General features: G+C 36.3%; 1 protein-coding gene across 8 annotated transcripts in view; it reads right to left on the bottom strand.

Moving 5' to 3' along the window:
• The window catches only part of SNRPE (small nuclear ribonucleoprotein polypeptide E), an 80710-nt gene that overhangs the window by 33972 nt on the left and 25307 nt on the right, over window positions 1-21431 (bottom strand). For all 8 annotated transcript variants that reach the window (XM_057726661.1, XM_057726654.1, XM_057726659.1 and 5 more), the window contains one exon: window positions 3381-3433. In XM_057726661.1, coding sequence (XP_057582644.1) covers window positions 3381-3433 — 53 coding nt within the window. The remainder of the gene's footprint in view (window positions 1-3380; window positions 3434-21431) is intronic.

Raw genomic sequence — 21431 nt, 5'->3', positions numbered from 1 at the left:
GAAAGACCTGACAGAAGGACCCCAGTATGCTATCAGACAATCAAAGAGAAAACCAACAGAAATTCAAAACCAAAACAGAACAAAACAAAAACAAAAACAAACACCACATACACACAAACACAAATCCAGGGAGATTTTGAAAGCTAGGATCAAATATAATAAAGAGCAAGAGTACCACCAGACAGACTGAAGATTCTCAGAATGAAATCAGACAATTATACTTAGAACTAAGATAAAGACAAAACCTCATAATAAATACCAAAGCAGTGTGCCATCTGGAGAATAAAGCAAGGAAACATGGGCTTCCCTGGTGGCACAGTCGTTGGGAATCCGCCTGCCAATGCAGGGGGCATGGGTTCGAGCCCTGGTCTGGGAGGATCCCACATTCTGTGAAGCGGCTAAGCCCGTGAGCCACAGCTACTGAGCCTGCGCTCTGGAGCCTGTGAGCCACAACTCCGTGCCACAGCTGCTGAAGCCCAAGCGCCTGGAGCCTGCGCTCGGTAGCAAGAGAGGTCAGTGCAATGGGAGGCCCATGCACCACAATGAAGGGTGGCCCCCACTCTCCGCAACCAGAGAAAGCCCGCACACAGCAACAAAGACCCAGTGCAGCCAGTAAATAAATTTGTTAAAAATAATAATAAAATAAAAAATAAAAGAGTAGTAAGTTTAAAAAAAAAAAAAAGCAAGGAAACAGAGCAGACTGATAATATTGATTATAAGTATATTAAGATAAAATAAAGAAAAAAAAGGGTAGAAGACAGGGCAACAGAAGAGTGTAGTGTGACTGGAAATATGAAAAGAAAAAGAAAGAAATAGAAATGTATAAAAGATAGAGTTGAAAAGAAGGTAGGAGAGATACAGTCAGCACTCCAAAAAACTTAGCTAGAAATAGAAATATATAAAAAGGCTAAAAATAAAAATAGAATAAAAAATAGAATAAAAAATATGTTATAAAACGTGTAGATCCCTTAGGACTAAGATCATAATGAATAAAAAAAACAAAAACTAGAACTGACCCAGAATGGACCAGATCAATAGAATTAATACTAATATTTCTGTTTCCTTGGGGTCTCAGCTGTAAGTGTCCTTCTACCCACTTTGGGCTTTTTGTATTATTCTGCGACCAGCAGAGCTTCCTTTATTGTTCGTCTGTAAGCGCTGGTGTGTGAGGAGAGAGAGTGTACAATAGTGCCTCCTTCCCCTGCGAGTGAGTGAGCAGTGGCACCCTGCCTGGGTCACAGTGGCTTGGGTGGCTCAGGCCAAGAGAGTGACTCCAACTGCGGCTCCTCCCCCCTGCTATGACTCCATTGGGGCACCCTGCCTGGGTCACAATGGCTCAGTTGGCCATGGCAGTGCCTGTTGCAGAGGGATGCCAGCAGCTCCAGTGTAAAGGGAATGTCTCCAGAGTTGGGCCACTCTGTGGACTTTTGGCTCTCAGCTGCAGGCACTCTAGGCCAGCCCCGCTTGGGGGCCTTTGTTATCCTTGAGTGCGTCAGGTAGACCCACAGGGGTCCTTCCTTTGTCTGTCACAGGCGTCAAGAGGGAGGCTACACCCACAGCTCCTCCCCCTTGCTTTTGAGTCAGCAATATTGAGCCGCCACCATGGCCATGCAGCTTTCCGCAGTAGGCACTCTCCGCTGCAGATTTCTTCCCTCCTGTCCTCTCAGTCTGCCTCCCCACTGCCAACAATGTTTCTCACCCTGAACCAGTTCTCCAGTTCCCACGTTCCAGCTCCCAGACCCCCTGTTCAGCTGTGAATCGACATCTTGGTCCAGACACGCTCAGCTGTGGTGCGGACCCTCCGTGTGTTTCTCCCTCTTTCCCGTCTGCCACAGCTCAACCGCTTCACCCTCTCTGAACAGTCCCAAGTGCATCCCTTCTGACCCAGGGAAATTCCCCATTGGAGAAGGGATTTCCCCATCAGATAAGGGATGTTTCCCTGAATTCAGCAATCTCCTCTCTCTTTCAGATCCCCCTGCCCTAGGGTGTGGGACCTGTCCCTTTCCTTTCTTCTCCTCCTCTTTCTCCTTTACTTTCCCCCTCTGTCCTACCCAGTTATGTTGGGATTTTTGCAGTTCTTTCTGGTGTGCAAGGTCGTTTGCTGGTGTTCAGCTGCTTCTCTGTGCGAATTATTACATCTTTTGGTGTATTCCTGATGCATCTGTGGAGAGGGTTGCATTCTATGTCCTTCTACTTCACTGCCCTTAACCTTAAAACCTTAATCTCTAGTGAAAACCAAGAAACAAGTAATTGTAAACTGTTTATAATGCCAGCATTTCTTGATTGGAATATCCCATAACTTCTAGAAACATGCATCTTTTCAAAGTATAATTTCTTTCCTCAATGTGGTACAAGACAGGCATCTAATAAACTCAAACATCTTTAGTCCCCTCTTGAAAGAAGAAAAAAGTAGGTAAATTTAGACCTGTTTAGCAATTAATGTTCCTATATATTATCTTATTTGAAAGGGCCTTGATATTCAATGAATTCCTATCATTTAACTTAATTTAGTTTCAAGTTACCAAAATCTGGAGAGATTATTTTAGATGGACATTTCCAAATAATTGTTCCTATAGAGTTTACCAAAAACTTATATCTCAGTTACATTTATTTTAAAGTTTTATCATATAAGGTCATTTTCCTTGTTGACAAATTTTATAAAAAACAAACAAAAAATATGCACTTACTGAATTTCAGTAACCCTAGGTATAATAAAAGTATTATACTTAACATTAATGACTCTAAAGACAGGTTAGCATTAATTAAACCTGCAGCTTAAGCTAGCTTTAATACCAGATATTAATTCAATATTGAATATTTCCCAGGTCACATGAACCTGAAATGTACTCTGGGGAGCTTCTTTCATATTTCTGAGAATTTATATAAGCACTTAACTTCCTTTAAATCAATTAAATACAGCTCATCTACAAGTTAATTTTTACATAAGGACAGACAGAACCAGAGATCTCATAGTTTTACTGCTTGAGCTTAATTAAAAAGGCTTCTTTTTTTCCTAAGTCTGGGAACTACAGATGGATCGGGTACTTCCTGAGAGCCCAGGCAGAACAGTAAGATTTCAAAGGCAAGAGAGAGAAATGCAAGCTCCTCTTTTTTTTTTCTTTTTCTTCTTCTTCTTCTTCTGTTCTTTAAACTCCTACTAAGTAACCCAAGGCTGGAGTCTCAGGCAATGTGGGCTGTGTTTGCATTTCAAGGGTTAAGTGTTTGACCCATGACCAAAATTGTGGCAGAGACTTGCAGGAGTGGTTGGACAGACAAAACTACATAAAACAAAGATCCTCTTAAACTCACTGACTGAGACTCAACATATATCGATGACAGAAAGTTAAAGAAAAAAACAAGAAACAAAGAGATGGTCTTACTGAGAGTTGGCCTCTGGAGGACACTGTCCAGTCCAATTCCTTTCTTCTGCCAGCTGGAATTAGGAACACAAAAATAGAACAGTTTTATTGGGGGGTCATGAAAAAGGTGACCCAACAGGGAGTCTCCAGAATGAAAGGGGACAGGAGTGTTTGTATGAGGACCAAGGGAGACGTAAAGGGAGGAGGGACAGAAAAGACTGAAAAAGGGAAAGAGAAAGAGAGAGATTGCCGATTCAACCTGCCCTCCAGTGTCTATTCAGGCATCAGTCTGCACACTTCCAGAAAGAGTCAGTGAAGGATGGAGCACTCTGTCCACTGCCACTGCGGTGATCAAGCCTGGAAACCAGTCAGTTGTATGTTGTCTGTGGAACTCTAACCCACAGGTGGGATTTGCACCCATGTATCCACCAGTTTGTGGGATTCAAATCCTCAGATTTATATAGAAATCTGCTACTTCAGCCTGTTTCCATCAGGACTCTTCTTGGCAGCAGGAAAATAAAGGTGAGAGTATTGAGATGATTGGACTTCCAGCCACTACACGATATGAGGGTTGAACCTCTATCACTCTCTGAAATCTCCTGTCAGAGAGAGCCCATTGGACCAAGATCTTCAGGGTATGAGGCAAGCCTCCCATATCTGTTTGTCACTCACAAAGTGAGCCATTGCTGACCAGAGAAAACATGGTCTCACAAGCTGAGAGGAGTGATGCTGTAGCTGCCCAACATCCACTCTCTCAGAAGGATAGAACAGAGAAAAAGAAGAGGACAGAGAGAGGAGAAGTAGAGAGATATCAGGAGAGGGAAAAGGGGAAAGGGGAAGGGGAAAGCGTTGTCTGAATGAGGGTACTGAGGCTCTCAGGGGTCAGGAAGGCAGACTTACCAAACATGGTGAGATTGAAACAAGAGGTTCAGGTGGCCACTTGTCACTCATGGGGAAACTGTGTTTGGTGGTCCTGGAAGTCCCCAGATCCTCTCCTAGGTAGGGGGCAGCATCCCAGTGGGGTCGCAACAAAGTATGCTACCAACCTGAGTTCTTAGACTCTTTAATGAATAGAAATTAATAATAGGCCAGAAGTGAAATTCAGGCAAAGCTTCATTGGGACTTGTGCTGCAGCATGAGGGAGCAAAAACAAGTAACAGGTTCCCTTGCTCTCTCCCTGAGGGTGTGGGGGCGAGCTGGTCCCTTAAATGGGATGAGGGTAGAGGCCTGTTCAGGGTCGTGCCGGAGGGTGTCTTGGGTGGTCTGTCTACCCTCTTAGTGGTGCTGTGTGCGAGGATCATGGGTAGACTGCTTTTGCTTCCAACACCTCAGAAATGTAGGTTGGGTTTTTGGTCTTTTTGTATTTTGTTGTTCCTAATTTGCCCCAACTGTGCATGTATGCAGTTATTTTTAGTGCCTTATAGTTTCTTTGTATTCTGTTGCTGGAGGAAATGTTTGTCCAGGTGCAAGCATTGCAGCAAAGGGTCCCAGGTCCCAGGTCCCAGCTTGTCTTATTAGGATTCATTTTGGGAGGTGGGGCAGGGGAGGAAGTCATGCATGGGCTTAACTATTCCATGAGATGCACTTGTAGAACTCTTTAATTGGCTCTGATAGAAGTATCTACTTGGGTATCTCGGTAGAATCATATCAAAGTAAAATACTGAAAAAGTTTTAAATATGGCTTTCATAGAAATAATAGAATGAAGACACATCAACATTTTAATAACTCATTAATGATGGAACCACAAAAATGACAAAGCTGGTTCTAAGAGTATTGGAGGAAGTATGTATTTACAGACATTATCTTAAAGGTTTATTTATTTTTATTGTTTATTTATTTTTCTCTGTGTCGGGTCTTCGTTGCTGCGCACAGGCTTTCCCTAGTTGTGGTAAGAGGGGGCTACGCTCCAGTGTGGTGCGGAGGCTTCTCTGTGCAATGGCTTCTCTTGTTGAGGAGCATGGGCTCTAGGGACGTGGACTTCAGTAGTTGCAGTGTGTGGGCTCAGTAGTTGTGGCACATGGGCTTAGTTGTTCCGTGGCATGTGGGATCTTCCTGGACCAGGGCTCAAACCCGTGTCCCCTGCATTGGCAGGAGGGTTCTTAACCACTTTGCCACCAGGGAAGTCCCTAGATACATTATTATAAAAGATGAATCCTAGATTAAGATTTTTAGGTTAGATTCAAAACTGGTGAAAGAGTTTCAGGACGAACTCCAACTTTAGGGTTATCTTTTCTACTGGAGAGAAATCTATAAGTTAACATGTAACTTCACAGACTTTGGGCTCTACAGATGATACATAGTAAAGTCAAACACAGCTATAGTCTCCTAAAAAGTCAGTAATCCTTGCATGAACCTGTTAAACAATGTTGCAGTAAGACATTAGAGACAGGCTGTGCTTTCTTTCACTTACTTCCAAGTTTTTGATTTTTTTTCTTATTCTTTAGATGCAGGTGCTTAGCTGAAAATTGGAAAAGTGCAACTCCAGAGTATTCCGTATACATCTCTCTCCTGTTTGATATTTTGCTCTAAGAGCTCTATGCCTTGGCCTACCAGTAACCCAATTCTATTTAACGCAGTAAGATGACTGGGCTATATGTGGGTTCTCCCTCCTTGCATCTTGGCAACTATTTCCAGACAGTAAGCTGGGCCAGTTACAGGGTGTATTTGTTTATTTCTCATTAATCAGTCATCCCTGAACTTAGTTGTCTGATGTTCAACGTCTTGAAAGCCATTGTTAAATATATTTGGTATACTTTTTCAGTTGTTACAGGCAGGAGGGTAAACCCATTTCCGATTACTCTATCTTGGCTTGCTATTTCTTTTTCTTGTGTCATTGCACTGGTTAGAACATTCAGTATAAGGCTGTACAGGAGAGGTGGGAGCAGACATCATTGCTTTCTTTCTAATTATACAGGCAAAGCATTTAATCTTTCAACATTAAACATGATGTTCGATGTAGGTTTTTCATAAACGACTATTCCTAATTTGCTGAGACTTTATCAGAAATGGATGTTGTATTTTATCAATGTTTTACTGTGCAAGTATTGACAAGATGACATTTTTTCTTTTAAAAATGTTAGTGTGGAGAATTCCACTAATTGGCTTCCTAGAGTAAGGGAGTGTTTTGTTCCCTTCAATATTCTGAAAGACTTTGTGAGAAATTGGGTTGTTTTCCCTTCCTTAAACATATGATGGAATTCACTAGTAAAGCCATCCTTATAGGCCTTCTGCTTTATGGGGTTTAAACTACAACCCCAGGGAATTCCCTGGTGGTCCAGTGGTTAAGACTGGGTGCTTTCACTGCCAGGGCCCAGGTTCAGTCCTTGGTTGGGGAACTAAGATCCTGCAAGCCACAGGGAACAGCCAACAAAACAAAACAAAACAAAACAAAACAAAACAACCAAACCCCCTACAAATCCAAATTCCTTAATAGTTATATAGTTAATGAAAACTTTTTCACCTTTTTACCTGATACATAATTGACCTATAACATTATTAGTTTCAGGTATACAACATAATGATTTGATATTTGTATATATTATAAAATGATCACCACAATAAGTCAAGTTAACAACTGTCCTATTTTTTCTTGGTTGACATTTAGTAGATTTCTCTTTTAAGGTATTTATCCATTTTATCTGTCAAATTTATTGTTCATAATATTCTCTGTCTTTTTAATATTGAATATATGTAATATCTGTAGTTATGTCACCTCTCTCATTCCTGATATTGGTAAATTGCCATCTCTCTTTCTTCCTGATCAGTCTAGCTAGAGGTTTAGTGATTTCAGATTTCCATTCTCACCTTTATTATTTCCTTTCTTCTCCTTACTTTGAGTTTTATTTACTCTTATTTTCTACTTTAAGGTGGATGATTAAGTCATTGATTTGCGGTCTTTCTTCAAGTACAGGCATTTACACTATAAATTTTCATCTAAGTTCTGCTTTAATTGTATGTTTCAAATTCTCATATGTTGTGTTGTCACTTTTCATTCTGTTCAAAATCCTAATTTCCCTCTTTGTTTCTTTGTTGTTTGATGGGGGGTATAAAATGTGTTTAATTCCCAAATATTTGGAGATTTCTCAGAGACTGTTCTATTATCAATCTCTAATTGAATTTTATTGCCAAAAAAATACTTTGTATGACTTTAATCCTTTCTTTTCTTTTTAAAAATTAATTAATTTTTTATTTATTGGTTGCATTGGGTCTTCATTGCTGCACGTGGGCTTTCTATAGCTGCAGAGAGCGGGGGCTACTCTTCATTGTAGTACGGAGGCTTATTATTGTGGTGGCTTCTCTTGTTACAATGCACAGGCTCTAGGCACATGGGCTTCAGTAGTTGCAGTGCATGAGCTCAGTAGTTGTGGATCACAGGCTCTAGAGTGCAGGCTCAGTAGTGGTGGCATATAGCTTAGTTGCTCTGTGGCATGTGGGATCTTCCCGGACCAAGGCTTGAACCTGTGTCCCCTGCATTGGCAGGCGGATTCTTAACCACTGCACTACCAGGGAAGCCAGATTTTAATACTTTCAAATGTACTGATACTTGTTGCCCAGAATATGACCAATCTTGATAAAGGTCTCTTGTGCCCTTGGAAAAACTGTTTTTTGCTGCTACGGAGTACTATATAAGTGACAATTACATTAAATTGGTTGATAGTGCGGTTCAAATTTTGTATATCCTTATTTTCTTTTTTAAGATATAATTGACATAAAATTAGTTTTCATGTGTGTTTTCTATATGTTTTATTAATTATTGAGAGGTGTTGAAATCTCTGACTATAATTATGAAAATTGCTTCTCATCACAACTTTGTCAGTTTTTGCATGTATTTTGAAGCTGTAACATAAACATGTAGGATTGTTATGGTCTCTTTTGAGTTGACCCTCTGATCTTTATAATGTGATTAACTTTTCACTGATAATAAGCTTTGATTTGAAATCTACTTTGTCTGCTATTTATATAGCCTCTCCAACTTTCTTTGTATTAGAGGTAAGACGGCATATTTTTTTCACCTTTTTACATTTAACTTATTTGAGTCATTTATTGAAGTGGTTTTCTGATAAGCAGTATATAGTTGTGTCTTGCTTTTTTACCCCCTTTGATGTTAATTGGGGTTTTTGGACAATTTTTATGAAGTGCAATTATTGATTGGTATTAAATGTATCATCTTGCTATTTGTCTTCAGTTTGTCCCAGTTCTTTGTTCCCTTTTTCCCATATTCTTTTAGATAGGGAATTTTTATTGATGCTATTATATGTCCTCTGTTAGCTTATCAGTTTAAAAATTTTTTGTGACTGCTTTAGAATTTATCATATATACCAATCTTTAAATTCTTATATACTACATTCCACTAATATACCACTTTATGTACAGGGTAAGAATCTTACACCCTGAAAATTCCATTTTCCCCTTCCTGGCCTTCGTCTTATTGTCATGCACTTTTACTTCTACATTTTTATTTTACATTTTACTTTTACTTTCTCCTTCAGATAAAAGCCTTTGTTCTGTTGGTGTCATATGTTTTTACTTCTACATATATTATAAGACCCATGGTTAATTTTATTACTTTTTCCTTTAAGCAGTGCAGTTGACCCTTGAACAAAGTGGGTGTTGGGGTATTGCCCACCTGCAGAGTCAAAAATCCACATATAATTTTATAGCTGGCTCTCCACATCTGTGGCTCCACATCAATGGAGTCAATCAACTGTGGATTATGTACTACTGTAGTATGTATGTATTAAAAAAAAAATCCATGTATAAGGACCTATGCAGTTTAAACATGTTGTTAAAAGGTCAACTGTAACTATCTTTTAAAGAAAACTTTTACTCTTCATTCCTTTGTGTAGATCCAAATTTCCATATGGTATGTTGTCCCTTATTTCTGAAGGACTTCCTTTAATACTTCTTATAGTATGAGTCTGCTGGTGATGAATTCTTTGAACTTTTGTATGTCTGAAATAGTCTTTATTTCACTATAGTTTTTGAAAGATATTTTTGCTGGGTATAGAACTCAAGGTTGATTTTTTTTTCTTTCAGTACTTTAAAGATGTTACTTCAACATTTTCACATTTGCCTTGTATCTGATGAAAAATATGCTGTCATCCTTGTTTCTCTATGTGCAATGTGGTTTTTTTTTTTTTTTTTTTTTTTGCCCTGACTGCCTTTAGTATTTTCTTAACCTCTGGTTTGAGGAAATTGAGTATATGTACTTTAGTGTAGTTTCCTTCATGTTTCTTGTACTTGGTGTCCATTAAGATTCTTGGATCCATGAGCTTATAGTTGTCATCAAATTTGAAATTTTTTCAGCCATTATTTCTTCAAATACTTTTTTGGTCCAATACTCTGCTATCCTTTGGGAACTCCAATTACATATATATTAGATCATTTGAAGTTGTCCTACAGTTCCACAGTTCACTGTAGAGCTGTTCATTTCTTTCAGTACATACTGTTTTGTGTTTCATTTTGGATAATTTCTTTGCTATATCTTCATGTTTATTAATCTTTCATTCTGCAATGTCTAGTCTGCTGTTAATCCTATCTAGTGTTTTTTTCATCTCAGGCATTGGAGTTTGCATATCTAGAAGTTTGATTTGGGTCTGTTCTTTTCTTTAATCTTTCAATATTACAAACACTTCTCTACTTCCTTGAACATATAGAACATAGTTATAACTTTTAATGTCCTTGTAAACTAAATTCTATCATTTGTGTTATTTCCAAGTGTATTGCTACTGATTTTCTCACCATGGGTTGCATTTTCTTGTTTCCTTGCATGACTTAAAATTTCCAATTTGATGCCAGACATTCTGAATTTTACCCACTGCATCTGAAATCTCTCCAGACATTATGGCCAATTATATGGCTCATCTCATTTTGTTTCCAGCCCTCACAGATCACTATCTTGTAATGCCTGATGTCTAATGTCTGAAATCCACTGCTTCATATATTTTGTCCAGAGTTTTAGTTGTTTCTGATGAGAAGGCAAATGTGGTTCCTCTTATTCCATCCTGATCAGAAGCCTAGTGATTTGTTTTTTTGCAGCTATGATTATGAAACTATTGTGAGAGGAGGATATAAACCCTTCTGTAAATCTATCAGCTATTGACTATATTCCTCTAAAAAAAATGAATGTTTCCCCCAACTTAAAATATAATTTTAGGGAGGGTCACTGGCTTCAGTAGCTAATATTGGGGGTTCATGGATATGATGTTTAAAATCTTAATTTAGTGTGGTATATGTTTTCCTTTTGAATTTTGAGTTATCTTTCTGTTAATTCTATCCTCCTCTTTTCATTTTAATATTTAATCATTCTTGTTTCATTAATTTTATCATTTTTGTTCAATCTTCATGTTTACTCTTTTTAAAAAAATTAGCTTCTTGGATTATAGATTGAAAGCAGAAAGCATAGCAATGTACTGATAACCGTGTACTCAGTTCATACTTTAAATAGAGCAATAATTGCTTTCAAGTAATAAACCCTGTCAATGCCCACTTTTTCTTCCAACCAGCTGGTTCTGCATTGGCATTCCAGGCTTCCTTTCCTACATCCCCAATACTGAACCCTCTAATCTCAATAACTCCATAGAGCTACAACCTTTTCTGTATTTGCAACACCACAGAGCTGTGGGAACAGTATTTTAAACTCATGTCACATACAATCTAGGCCAGTACTGTCCAAAGAAATACAATACAATCCATATATGTAATTTAAAATTTCCTAAGTAGTTAAAAAAAGGTAAAAAGTGAAATTAATTTTAATAATGTATTTCATTGAATCCAGTATATCCAAAACATTAACATATGTAATAAATGTAAAAACTTACTAATTAAATATTTTACTTCATTTTTGGGGTACTTAGTTATCAAAGTCTGGTGTGTATTTTACACTCATAGTACATTCAATATGTATGTAGAAAACAGAACTTATGCTCATCAGAAATACTTGATCTGGGGACTTCCCTGGTGGTCCACTGGCTAAGACTCCACACTCCCAATGCAGGTGGCCTGGGTTTGATCCCTAATCAGGGAACTAGATCCCACATGCCGCAACTGAGAGTTCTCATGCTGCAACTAAAGATCCCACATGCCGCAACTGAAAATCCCATGTGCTGCAACTAAGACCTGGCACAGCCAAACAAACAAATAAATAAATATTAAAAAAAAAATACTTGAGCTGTATTTAGTTTTCATTAAATGTTTAGCTGAGAAAGTGGATTTCCATAGCAAAGCTGTTTGAATTATACATGAAATTTTTCTAAATTTAAAAGTTGGTTCTTAGTAGCTGCATTTCAAGTGTTCAATAGCCACATAAAGCTACTCTACTGGACAGCACAGGTCTAGGCCCTTTATGAAGAACTACATATTATGTAATTTCCATGGTATTTATGCATGCACTCTTAACTCCACACACACTCAAAATGAAAACATTGGCAAAGTTCTCCTAAAAACATTTCACAACAGGAAGAGGTATTTCAAGAATTTCAGCTCAGGAACAGACTCACAAAATACTGCCTTTTTATTGCCTTTGAAAAACAATCATACTGCCTTTAAAAATATAAGAGAGGGAATTCTGGGAGGATGACAGAGCAGGGAGCACTAGGAATCTCTCCCCACTTAGACAACAACTGCACTGGCAGAATTCTTCTAACATACCAATTTTGAAACTCTGGAATCTACTGAAGGTTTACAACTTCTAGAGGAAGGCTTGGAAGGTAAACTATGGTTAATTTTGGTCAATTTCAGCTCTTAGCACAGGACCATCCCCCATCCCCATCCACATGGAAGGTAGCTGTGCATGTGTTCCTGGAACAGCTTGCTCACATCCAGGATGTGTAAAAAGGACCCTGTTCTCCAAATATTGCAAAGCTGTATTCTAATTGGTGATGGCTGCTTCTGATTACAGAGGTGCAAAGAGGAGGTTCCATTGTTATTGCACCTTCACCCATTATTGCAAGCCACTTCCCCTACAGCTGAAATGAACTTACAGGGGATTTAAAGTGCCAGTGCCCTTTTCTCCCTCCCTTTCATTTTTTCTTTTTTCCCATTTTGGCAGCCAGACATTAAAAGACTAGGACATTCAAAACCAACTACATATATGGGAAAAATCAGAAAGTGCACAGGCTCAAAAAAGAACTGAGAAGACTTTAAGTTTAAACTTCTAGCTGATCCTTGGTACAGAGACAACCCAAAACAATAAAATAATAACAACAACAACAACAACAACAACAACAAACCTCAGGTAAGGGTGAGAATCTGATTTCCAGAGATAACATTATTAGATTCAAATATCCAATCTTCAGCAAAAAATCAGAAGGCACACAAAGAAACAGGAAAGTATTGCCCATTCAAAGGAAAAAAACTAAATCAATAGAAACTGTCCCTGAGAAAGACTTGACTACTGATCTACTAAACAAAGCCTAACATATCATCTTAACAATGCTCAAAAACTAAGGAAGATGTGTAGAAAGTCAAGAAAATGATATAGGAAATCTAAAAAGAAAGTAAAAAAATTCTGGCGCTAAAAAGTAAAATTGAAAGGAAAAATTCACTAGAGGGATTCAAAGGCAGAATTGAGCTGCCAGAAGAAAGAAGCAGGAAACTGGAAGAAGATAGGACAATAGGAATTATCAAGTTGGAAGATGATAAAGAAAAAAGATGGAAGAAAAGTAAACAGAGCTAAGGGACCTATGGCACACTATCAAGTGGACCAACATACACATTGTGCGAATCCCAGAAGGAGAAGAGAGAAAGGGGCAAAGAGAATATTTAAAGAAAATATGGCTGAAAACTTACCAAATTTGATGAAAGACATGAAAATAAACACCCAAGAAGCACAACGAACTCCAAGTAAGATGAACTCAGAGACCCACCCAAGACATATGATAATAAAACGTAGGAAAACCAAAGATAAAGAATCTTCAAAGCAGCAAGAGAAAAGTGACTTGTCACATACAAGAGATCCTCAATAAGACAATCAGATTTCTTATCAGAAACTTTGGAAGGCAGAAAGCAGTGGAGCTGATACATTCAAAGTGCTAAAAGAAAAAAAAAACTGTCAAGTGATAATCCTACATCTGGCAAAACTATCCTTCAAGACTGAGGGAGAAATTAAGACATTCCCAGATAAACAGAAGCTGAAAAAGTTCATTATCACTAACCCTGCCCTGCAAGAAATGCTCAAGGGTGAAATGAAAGGACACTAGACAGTAACTCAAAACCATATAAAGAACTAATAAGAACAGAGTGTATAGCACAGGGAACTCAATGCTTTGTGGTGAAATCCAAGGAAGAAGGGATATATTTATATGTGTGGCTGATTCACTTTGCTGTACAGCAGAAACTAACACAGCATGTAAAGCAACTATACTCCTATACAACTATAATTAAAAAAAAGAGAATTAAGATCTCAACAAAGGTGAATATACACAAGAAATTATGAAAGCTAGAATTATTTTAACAAGAGTTTGTATCTCCACTTTTGTTTTCTACATGATTTAAAAGACTAATGTATTTTTAAAAAATTATTAGTCTAGGGGAATTCCCTGGTGGTCCAGCAGTTAAGACTTTGTGCTTTCACTGCTGAAAGCCCAGGTGTGATCCCTGGTCAGGGAACTAGGATCCCACAAGCTTCATGGTGTAGTCAAAAAAAAAAAAAAAATTACTAGTCCAAACAATAGGATTATTGTAACTTTGATAAGTAACTCCACATGTTGTTTTCTACAAAATTTAAGAGACTGATGCATTTAAAAGAATTATTACTTTATGTTTTGGGGCATACAGTGTATAAAAGATTCAATTTTGTGAATTGACAACAGCAAGCAGGGTGACAGAGTCATAAAGGCACAGAGTTTTTATATTATTGAAATTAAGCTGGCATAAATTCAAATTAGAATGTTGCAACTATTGAATGTTAAATGTAATACCTATGGTAACCAAAAAGAAGATACCAATTGAATATACACAAAAGAAAATGAGAAAGGAATTTTAAATTTTTACCACTAAAAAATCAACCAAACAGGACTGCACGAAATTAGAGACAAAAAAACTATAACTCGTATAGAAAACAAATAGCAAAATGGCAGCAGCAAGTCCCTTATTACAGTAATTACTTTAAATGTAAATGGATTAACATCTCCCAGTTACAAGTCAAAGATTGGCAGAATGGATAAAAATACATGATCCAAAATATATGCTGCCTACAAGAGACTCATTTTAGATCCCCAAACACAAATGGATTGAAAGTAAAAGGATGGAAAAAGACATTCTATGCAAATAGTAATGAAAAGAGATCAGGGTTAGCTATATTAATATTAGATAAGTAGACTTTAAACCAAAAAGCTTACAAGAGATAGGGAGAGATCATATCTTGATAAAAGGCACACTACAGTTCATAATAATTATGAACATCTAGGCACCTAATAACATACCAGCAAAATATATAAAGCAAAAACAAAATTGAAGGGAGAAATAGACAGTATTACTATAACAGTTAGCGACTTCAATACCCCACTCTCAATAATGGATAGAACAATCACTCAGAAGATAAATTAGAAAACAGAGGACTTAAACAACACTATAAGCCAATTAGATGTAAGACATATACAGAACACTCTACCCAACAACTAGCATTCACATTCTTCTCAAGTGCACAAGGGACATTTTACAGGATAGACTACATGTTAGACCTCAAATTAAGTCTTAATAGATTTAAAAAGATAAATGTCATACAAAGTTTTCATCTTCGACCACAACAGGACCAAGTTAGAAATCAATGAGAAATAAAATTGGGAAATTTATAAATCTGTGAAAATTAAACAACATACTCTTAAACAACCAATGAGTCAAAGAAGAAATAACAAGGGAAATTAGACAATAGAGATAAATGAAAACAAAACATAGCATATCACAACTTGTGGGATGAAGTAAAAGCAGTATTAAGAGGAAAATGTATAGCTATAAAATGCTTGCATTTAAAAAAAATCTGAAATCAACAACCTAACTTTACAACTTGAGGAAGTAGAAAAAAGAACAAACTGAAACCAAAGCTAGCAGAGAAAAGGAAATAATACAGACTAGGGCAGAAATCAGTGAAACAGAGAACAGGAAAACAATAGAGAAAAATCAATGAAATCCAAAAGCTGGTTCTTTGAAAAGATCAACAAAATTGATACAACTTTAGCTAGATGAACTAAGAAAAAAAAAAAAAAAGACTCAAAATTACTAAAAACAGAAATGAAAGTGGGGACATTGCTACTGATTCTACAAAAATAAAAAGGATTATGAGAGTATTATGAATGACTATATGACAACAAATTCAGTAACCTAGATGAAATGGAAAAATTCCTAGAAACACAAAACCTACCAAGACTAAATCATGAAGAAACAGAAAATCTGAACAGACCATAATATAAGGAGATTGAATCAGTTATCAAAAATCTCTCAACAAAGAAAACTCCTGTACCTGATGGCTTCATTGCTGAACTCTACCAAACATTTAAAGAACTAATATTAATCCTTCCCAAACTTTTCAAAAAAATGAGAGGGTAGGGAACTTTTCCTAACTCATTCTATGAGGTCAGCATTACCCTGACCCCAAAGCTAGACAAAGACACTATAAGAAAACTACAGATCCAATATTCCTTATGAACAATGATGTAAAAATCCTCAACAAAATACTAAATTTTCTTTAAAGTTTGTTTGTAAAAGTCCTCAACAAAATACTAAAAACCAAATTCAGAAGCATATTAAAAGGTTATATGCCATGACTAAGTGGTATTTATTCCTAGAATTCAAGGACAGTTCAACATACAAAAACTGATTAATGTAATAGTCCACATTAACAGAATGAAGGGGGAAGAAAACCCACACAATCATTTCAATTGATACAGAAAAAGCATTTGACAAAATTCAACAGCTCTTCATTATAAAAATACTCAACAAACTAGGAATAGAAGGAAATCATCTCAACATGATAAAAACTATACAGAAAAAACTCACAGCAAACATCATACTCAATTGTGAAAGTTTCAAAATGGATTAAAGACCTAAATGTAAGGCTAGAAACCATAAAACTCCTAGAAGAAAACATAGACACAACACTCTTTGACATAAATCATAGCGATATTTTTTTTGGACCTGTATCCTAAGGCAGAAAAGGAAACAAAAGCAAAAATAAACAAATGCTTAAACTCAAAAGCTTTTACACAGCAAAGGAAACCATCAACAAAACAAAAAGACAACCTACTGAATGGGAGAAAGTATTTGCAAATTACAATAAGGGGTTCATATCCAAAACATATAAACAGCTCAGACAACTCAACATCAAAAACAAACAAACAAAAAAAAAACCCCAAACAAACAAAAAAACCCCAAATAGCCTAATTAAAAAATGAGCAGAAGACCTGAATAGACATTTTTCCAAAGAGGACATGCAAATGGCCAACAGGCATATGAAAAGATGCTCAGCAATGCTAATCATCAGAGAAATGCAAATCAAAACCACAATGAGATATCACTAATATCACCTCACACCTGTCAGAATGGCTATCATCAAAAAGACCATAAATAATAAGTGTTGGCAAGGACGTGGAGAAAAGAGAATCCTTGTACACTGTTGGTGGGAATATAAATTGGTGCAGCCACCATGGAAAAGTTATGGTGGGTCCTCAAAAAACTAAAAATAACTCACGAAGAAAACAAATTTATGGTTACCAAAGGGGAAAGGGGGAAAGGGAGGGATAAATTAGGAGTTTGGTATTAGGAGATACAAACTACTATATATAAAATAGATAAATAACAAGATCCTACTGTATAGCACAGGGAACTACATTCAATATCCTGTAATAAACCATAATGGAAAATAATATATATGTATAACTGAATCACTTTGCTGTACATCAGAAACCAACACAACATTGTAAATCAACTATACTTCAATAAATTTTTTAAAATTAATTAAAAAGAAACTAAAAATAGAAGTACCATATGGTCCAGCAATTCCACTGCTGGGCAGCCATCTAAAGAAAATGAAAACACTAATTCGAAGATATACGAACACCAATGTTCATAGCAGCATTATTTGCAATAGCCAAGATGTAGAAGCAAAATAAGTATTCATTAACAGATGAATAGATAAATAAGATGTAATACACACACACACACACACACACACACACACACACACACAGGAATACAGTTCAGCCATAAAAAAGAATGAAATTTTGCCATATGCAACAATATGGATGGACTTGGAGAGAATTATGCTAAATTAAATAAGTCAAACAGAGAAAGACAAGTACTGTATGATATCACTTATTTGTAGACTCTAAAAGATAAAGCCAACTAGTGAATATAACAAAAAAGAAACAGACTCACAGATATAGAGAACAAACTAGCAGTTACCAGTAATGACAGGGAAGAGGGAAGGGAGAGGATAGAGGTAGGAGATTAAGAGGTATAAACTATGATGTATCAAATAAATAAGTTATAGTATATATTGCACAGCACAAGGAATATAGTCAATATTTTATAATAACTATAAATGGAGTATAACCTTTAAAAACTGTGAATCACTATGCTGTGTACCTGAAACATATAATATTGTAAATCAATATACCTCAATTTAAAAAAATGTGAACGCTTTCCCTCTAAGATCAGGTATAAGGCAAGGATATCAACCTTCCTCACTTTTATTCAACCTAGTACTGGTAGCTCTAACTAGAGCAATTAGACAAGAAAGAGAAATGAAACGCAGCTAACATGGAAAAGAAGAAGTAAAATTATTATTTACAGATATGATTTTTGATATACAAAACTCTAAATAGTTTACAAAAAATTGTGACACTAAAATGTTAATTCAGCAAAGTAGCAGAACATAAAGTCAACACACAAAAATCAGTTATATTTCTATCACTAATAATCACTAATAATAAACAATCTGAAAAGGAAATTACAAAAACAATTCCATTTACAATAACATTCAAAAGTATAAAATTCTTAGCAATGACCTTATCTAAGGAGATGAAACACTTGTAAAATGAAAACTGCAAATCATTGCTGAGAGAAATTAAAGAAGACCAAAAAATGGAAATACATCTCATGTTCATTTATTGGAAGACAATATTGTCAATACTACCCAAGAGATATCAAGATGACCCAAAGTGATCTACTGTAATGAATCAAATGTAAGTGATCAAATGTAATGTATTTCCTATCAATATCCTGATATTTTTTGCAGGAATAGAAAAAAAAAAAACCAAAACCCATCCTAAAACCAGGGACTGTGAATAACCAAAACAATCTTGGAAAGGAAGAACAAAGCTGAAAGACTCACACTTCTGATTTCAAAACGTACTACAAAAAGCTCAAAACAGTGTGGTACTGGCATAAAGACATACATATAGACCAGTAGAATAGAGAGAGCCCAGAAATAAATCTTCACATGGTGAAATTTTTTTTGACAAGGGTGCCACAACCATTCAATAGAGAAAGGACAGTCTTTTCAACAAGTGGTGTTGGGAAAACTGGATATTCACATGTAAAAAAAAAAAAAATTAAGTTGAACTCTAACCAATACCATATACAATGAATTGAAGACCTAAATGTAGGACTGAAGACCATAAAACTCAGGAAAAAACCCAGAATAAAAGCTACATAACATTAAATTTGGCAATAATTTCTTGGATATGAAAGGAAAGACACAGGCAACAAAAGAAAAAAAAATAGGCAAACCGGACTTCGTGAAAATTTAAACATTCTCTGTACTGAAAGACACTATCCACAGAGTAAAAAGCAACCCACAGAACGGGAGAAAATATTTGATAATCATATATGTGATAAGTGACAAATATCCAAAATGTATAGAGAATCTCTAAAACTCAAAAAGCAATTTGATTAAAAAATGGGCAAACACTTGAATAGATATTTCTCCAAAGAAGATATGCAAATAACAGATAAGAAAATGAAAAATGCTAAGCATCAATAATCATTAGAGAAATGTAAATAAAACTGCAATGAGGAACTTCCCTGGTGGCGCAGTGGTTAAGAATCCACCTGCCAATGTAGGGGACACAGGTTCAATCCCTGTTCGGGAAGATCCCACGTGCTGCAGAGCAACTAAGTCTGTGCGTCACAACTGAGCCTGTGCTCTAGAGTCCACGAGCCACAACTACTGAGCCCATGTGCCACCCCAACTACTAAAGCCTGCGTGCCTAGAGCCCGTGCTCTGCAACAAGAGAAGCCACTGCAATGAGAAGCCAGTGCTCCGCAACAAAGAGTAGCCCCCACTTGCCGCAACTAGAGAAAGCCCGCATGCAGCAACAAAGACCTAATGCAGCCAAAAATAAATAAATAAATAAATAAAATAAAGCCATTATATATATTAAAAAAAAGGCAATGAGATACTATCTCACATCCATTAGGATGGCTACTATCAAAAAAACAAAACAACAAATGTTGGTAAGGATGTGGAGAATCTGACACCCTTGTGTGCTGTTGGTGAGAATATAAAATGGTACGATTGCTGTGGAAAACAATACAGCGGTTCCTCAAAAAATTAAAAATGGGGGCGTCAAGGAGGGGAGGGAATATGGGGATATGTGTATAAAAACAGTTGATTGAACCTGGTGTACCCCCCAAAAAAAAAAAATAAAATAATAATAAAAAAAAAAAAAAAAAAAAAAATGGATTTACCATATGACCCAGCAATTCCACTTCTGAGGACATATACTCAAAAGAATTGAAAGCAGGGTATCCAAGAGATATATGTACACCCATGTTCAGAACATTATTTACAATAGATAAAACATGGAAGCAATCCAAATGTCTGTTGATGGCTGAATGGATAAGCAAAATGTGATATATATATGATATATATACATACACACAATGGAATATTCTTTAGTCTTAAAAAGGCAAGAAATTTTAACACATACAAGATGCATAAACCTTGAGGACACTGTGCTAAGTGAAATAAGCCAGTTATAAAAAGACAAATGCTGTATGATTCCACTTAAATGAGGTACTTAAATCATAGGGATAAAAAGTAGAATTGTGATTGCCAGGAGTTGGTGGCAGGGTGGGGGAGATGAGAGGATTATGGGGTTTATTGTTTAATGGGTATAGAGTTTTAGTTTAACAAGATGAAAAGAGGAGTTATGAAGATGGATGGTGATATTAAATACTGATCTGTATACTTAAAAAATGGTTAATATAGTAAATGTTGTTATGTGTATTTTACCACAATAAAACAATTTTTTTAAACCAATCAAGAGGTACTGAAACCTCAAATGCTAACCTCTGGAAAAAAGAACAGTAGAAATCCATAGCCAAATTTTTGAAAATTTCCTTGCAATAGCCTGTCTTCAACAAGTCTGTACAATTTCTTCACCTTCTTTTCTCTAGGCAAAGTTATAAGATCTCTCAACCCCAGAGAATGTATTTCCCAGGTTTCTTCCCCTTTCTAACCTAGTTTTGTAATATATAATAAGACCTATAAAAATGCTGGTAGTTTTTAAACATGGAAACCCACTCATGGAAATATACACAAAAGAGATGCTAAAGGATGTTCACTGCGGCATAATTTATAATAACGAAAAGCTGAAACTAAAGAAATGTTTCATAAATTATGATTTGTCAACTTAATGTAATGTTATGCACAAAGTCTGAAGGACAGCAAGAAACAGCGATTACAAGGAACCATGATTACGGGTGATAATTTAAAAATCCTTGAATGCCATAACAAATTGTTTTTAACAATGGAATCTGTAGAAAAAGGAACCCTCTAGAGTTTGAAACAAGGTATAAAGACTGCAACAGAAAGTACCTTTTCTTTAGCTGTCTGAAGGAAATTAAGAGGAGAAGAAAAGGAAATGCCCTTATTGACCTTCCCTCCAGCCTTTCCTGCTGCTAATTCCCTGACACTGAACACTAGCCAACACTTTAAAAGGGAGCCTATACAGAAATGGATTCAGCACTCAGGTTTCCTCTAAGAGGAGGTGGGAAGGTTATGTATGAAAAGATCTCAAATTGAAGCCAAGAAAAGATCCATGTGGTTAAAAAAAATAAAAAGAAAAAAA

Source organism: Hippopotamus amphibius, chromosome 3 (genome assembly GCF_030028045.1).
Source record: "Hippopotamus amphibius kiboko isolate mHipAmp2 chromosome 3, mHipAmp2.hap2, whole genome shotgun sequence".
In the NCBI taxonomy this organism is placed as follows: Eukaryota; Metazoa; Chordata; class Mammalia; order Artiodactyla; family Hippopotamidae; genus Hippopotamus; species Hippopotamus amphibius.
This window is presented reverse-complemented; position numbering and strand designations above follow the sequence as displayed.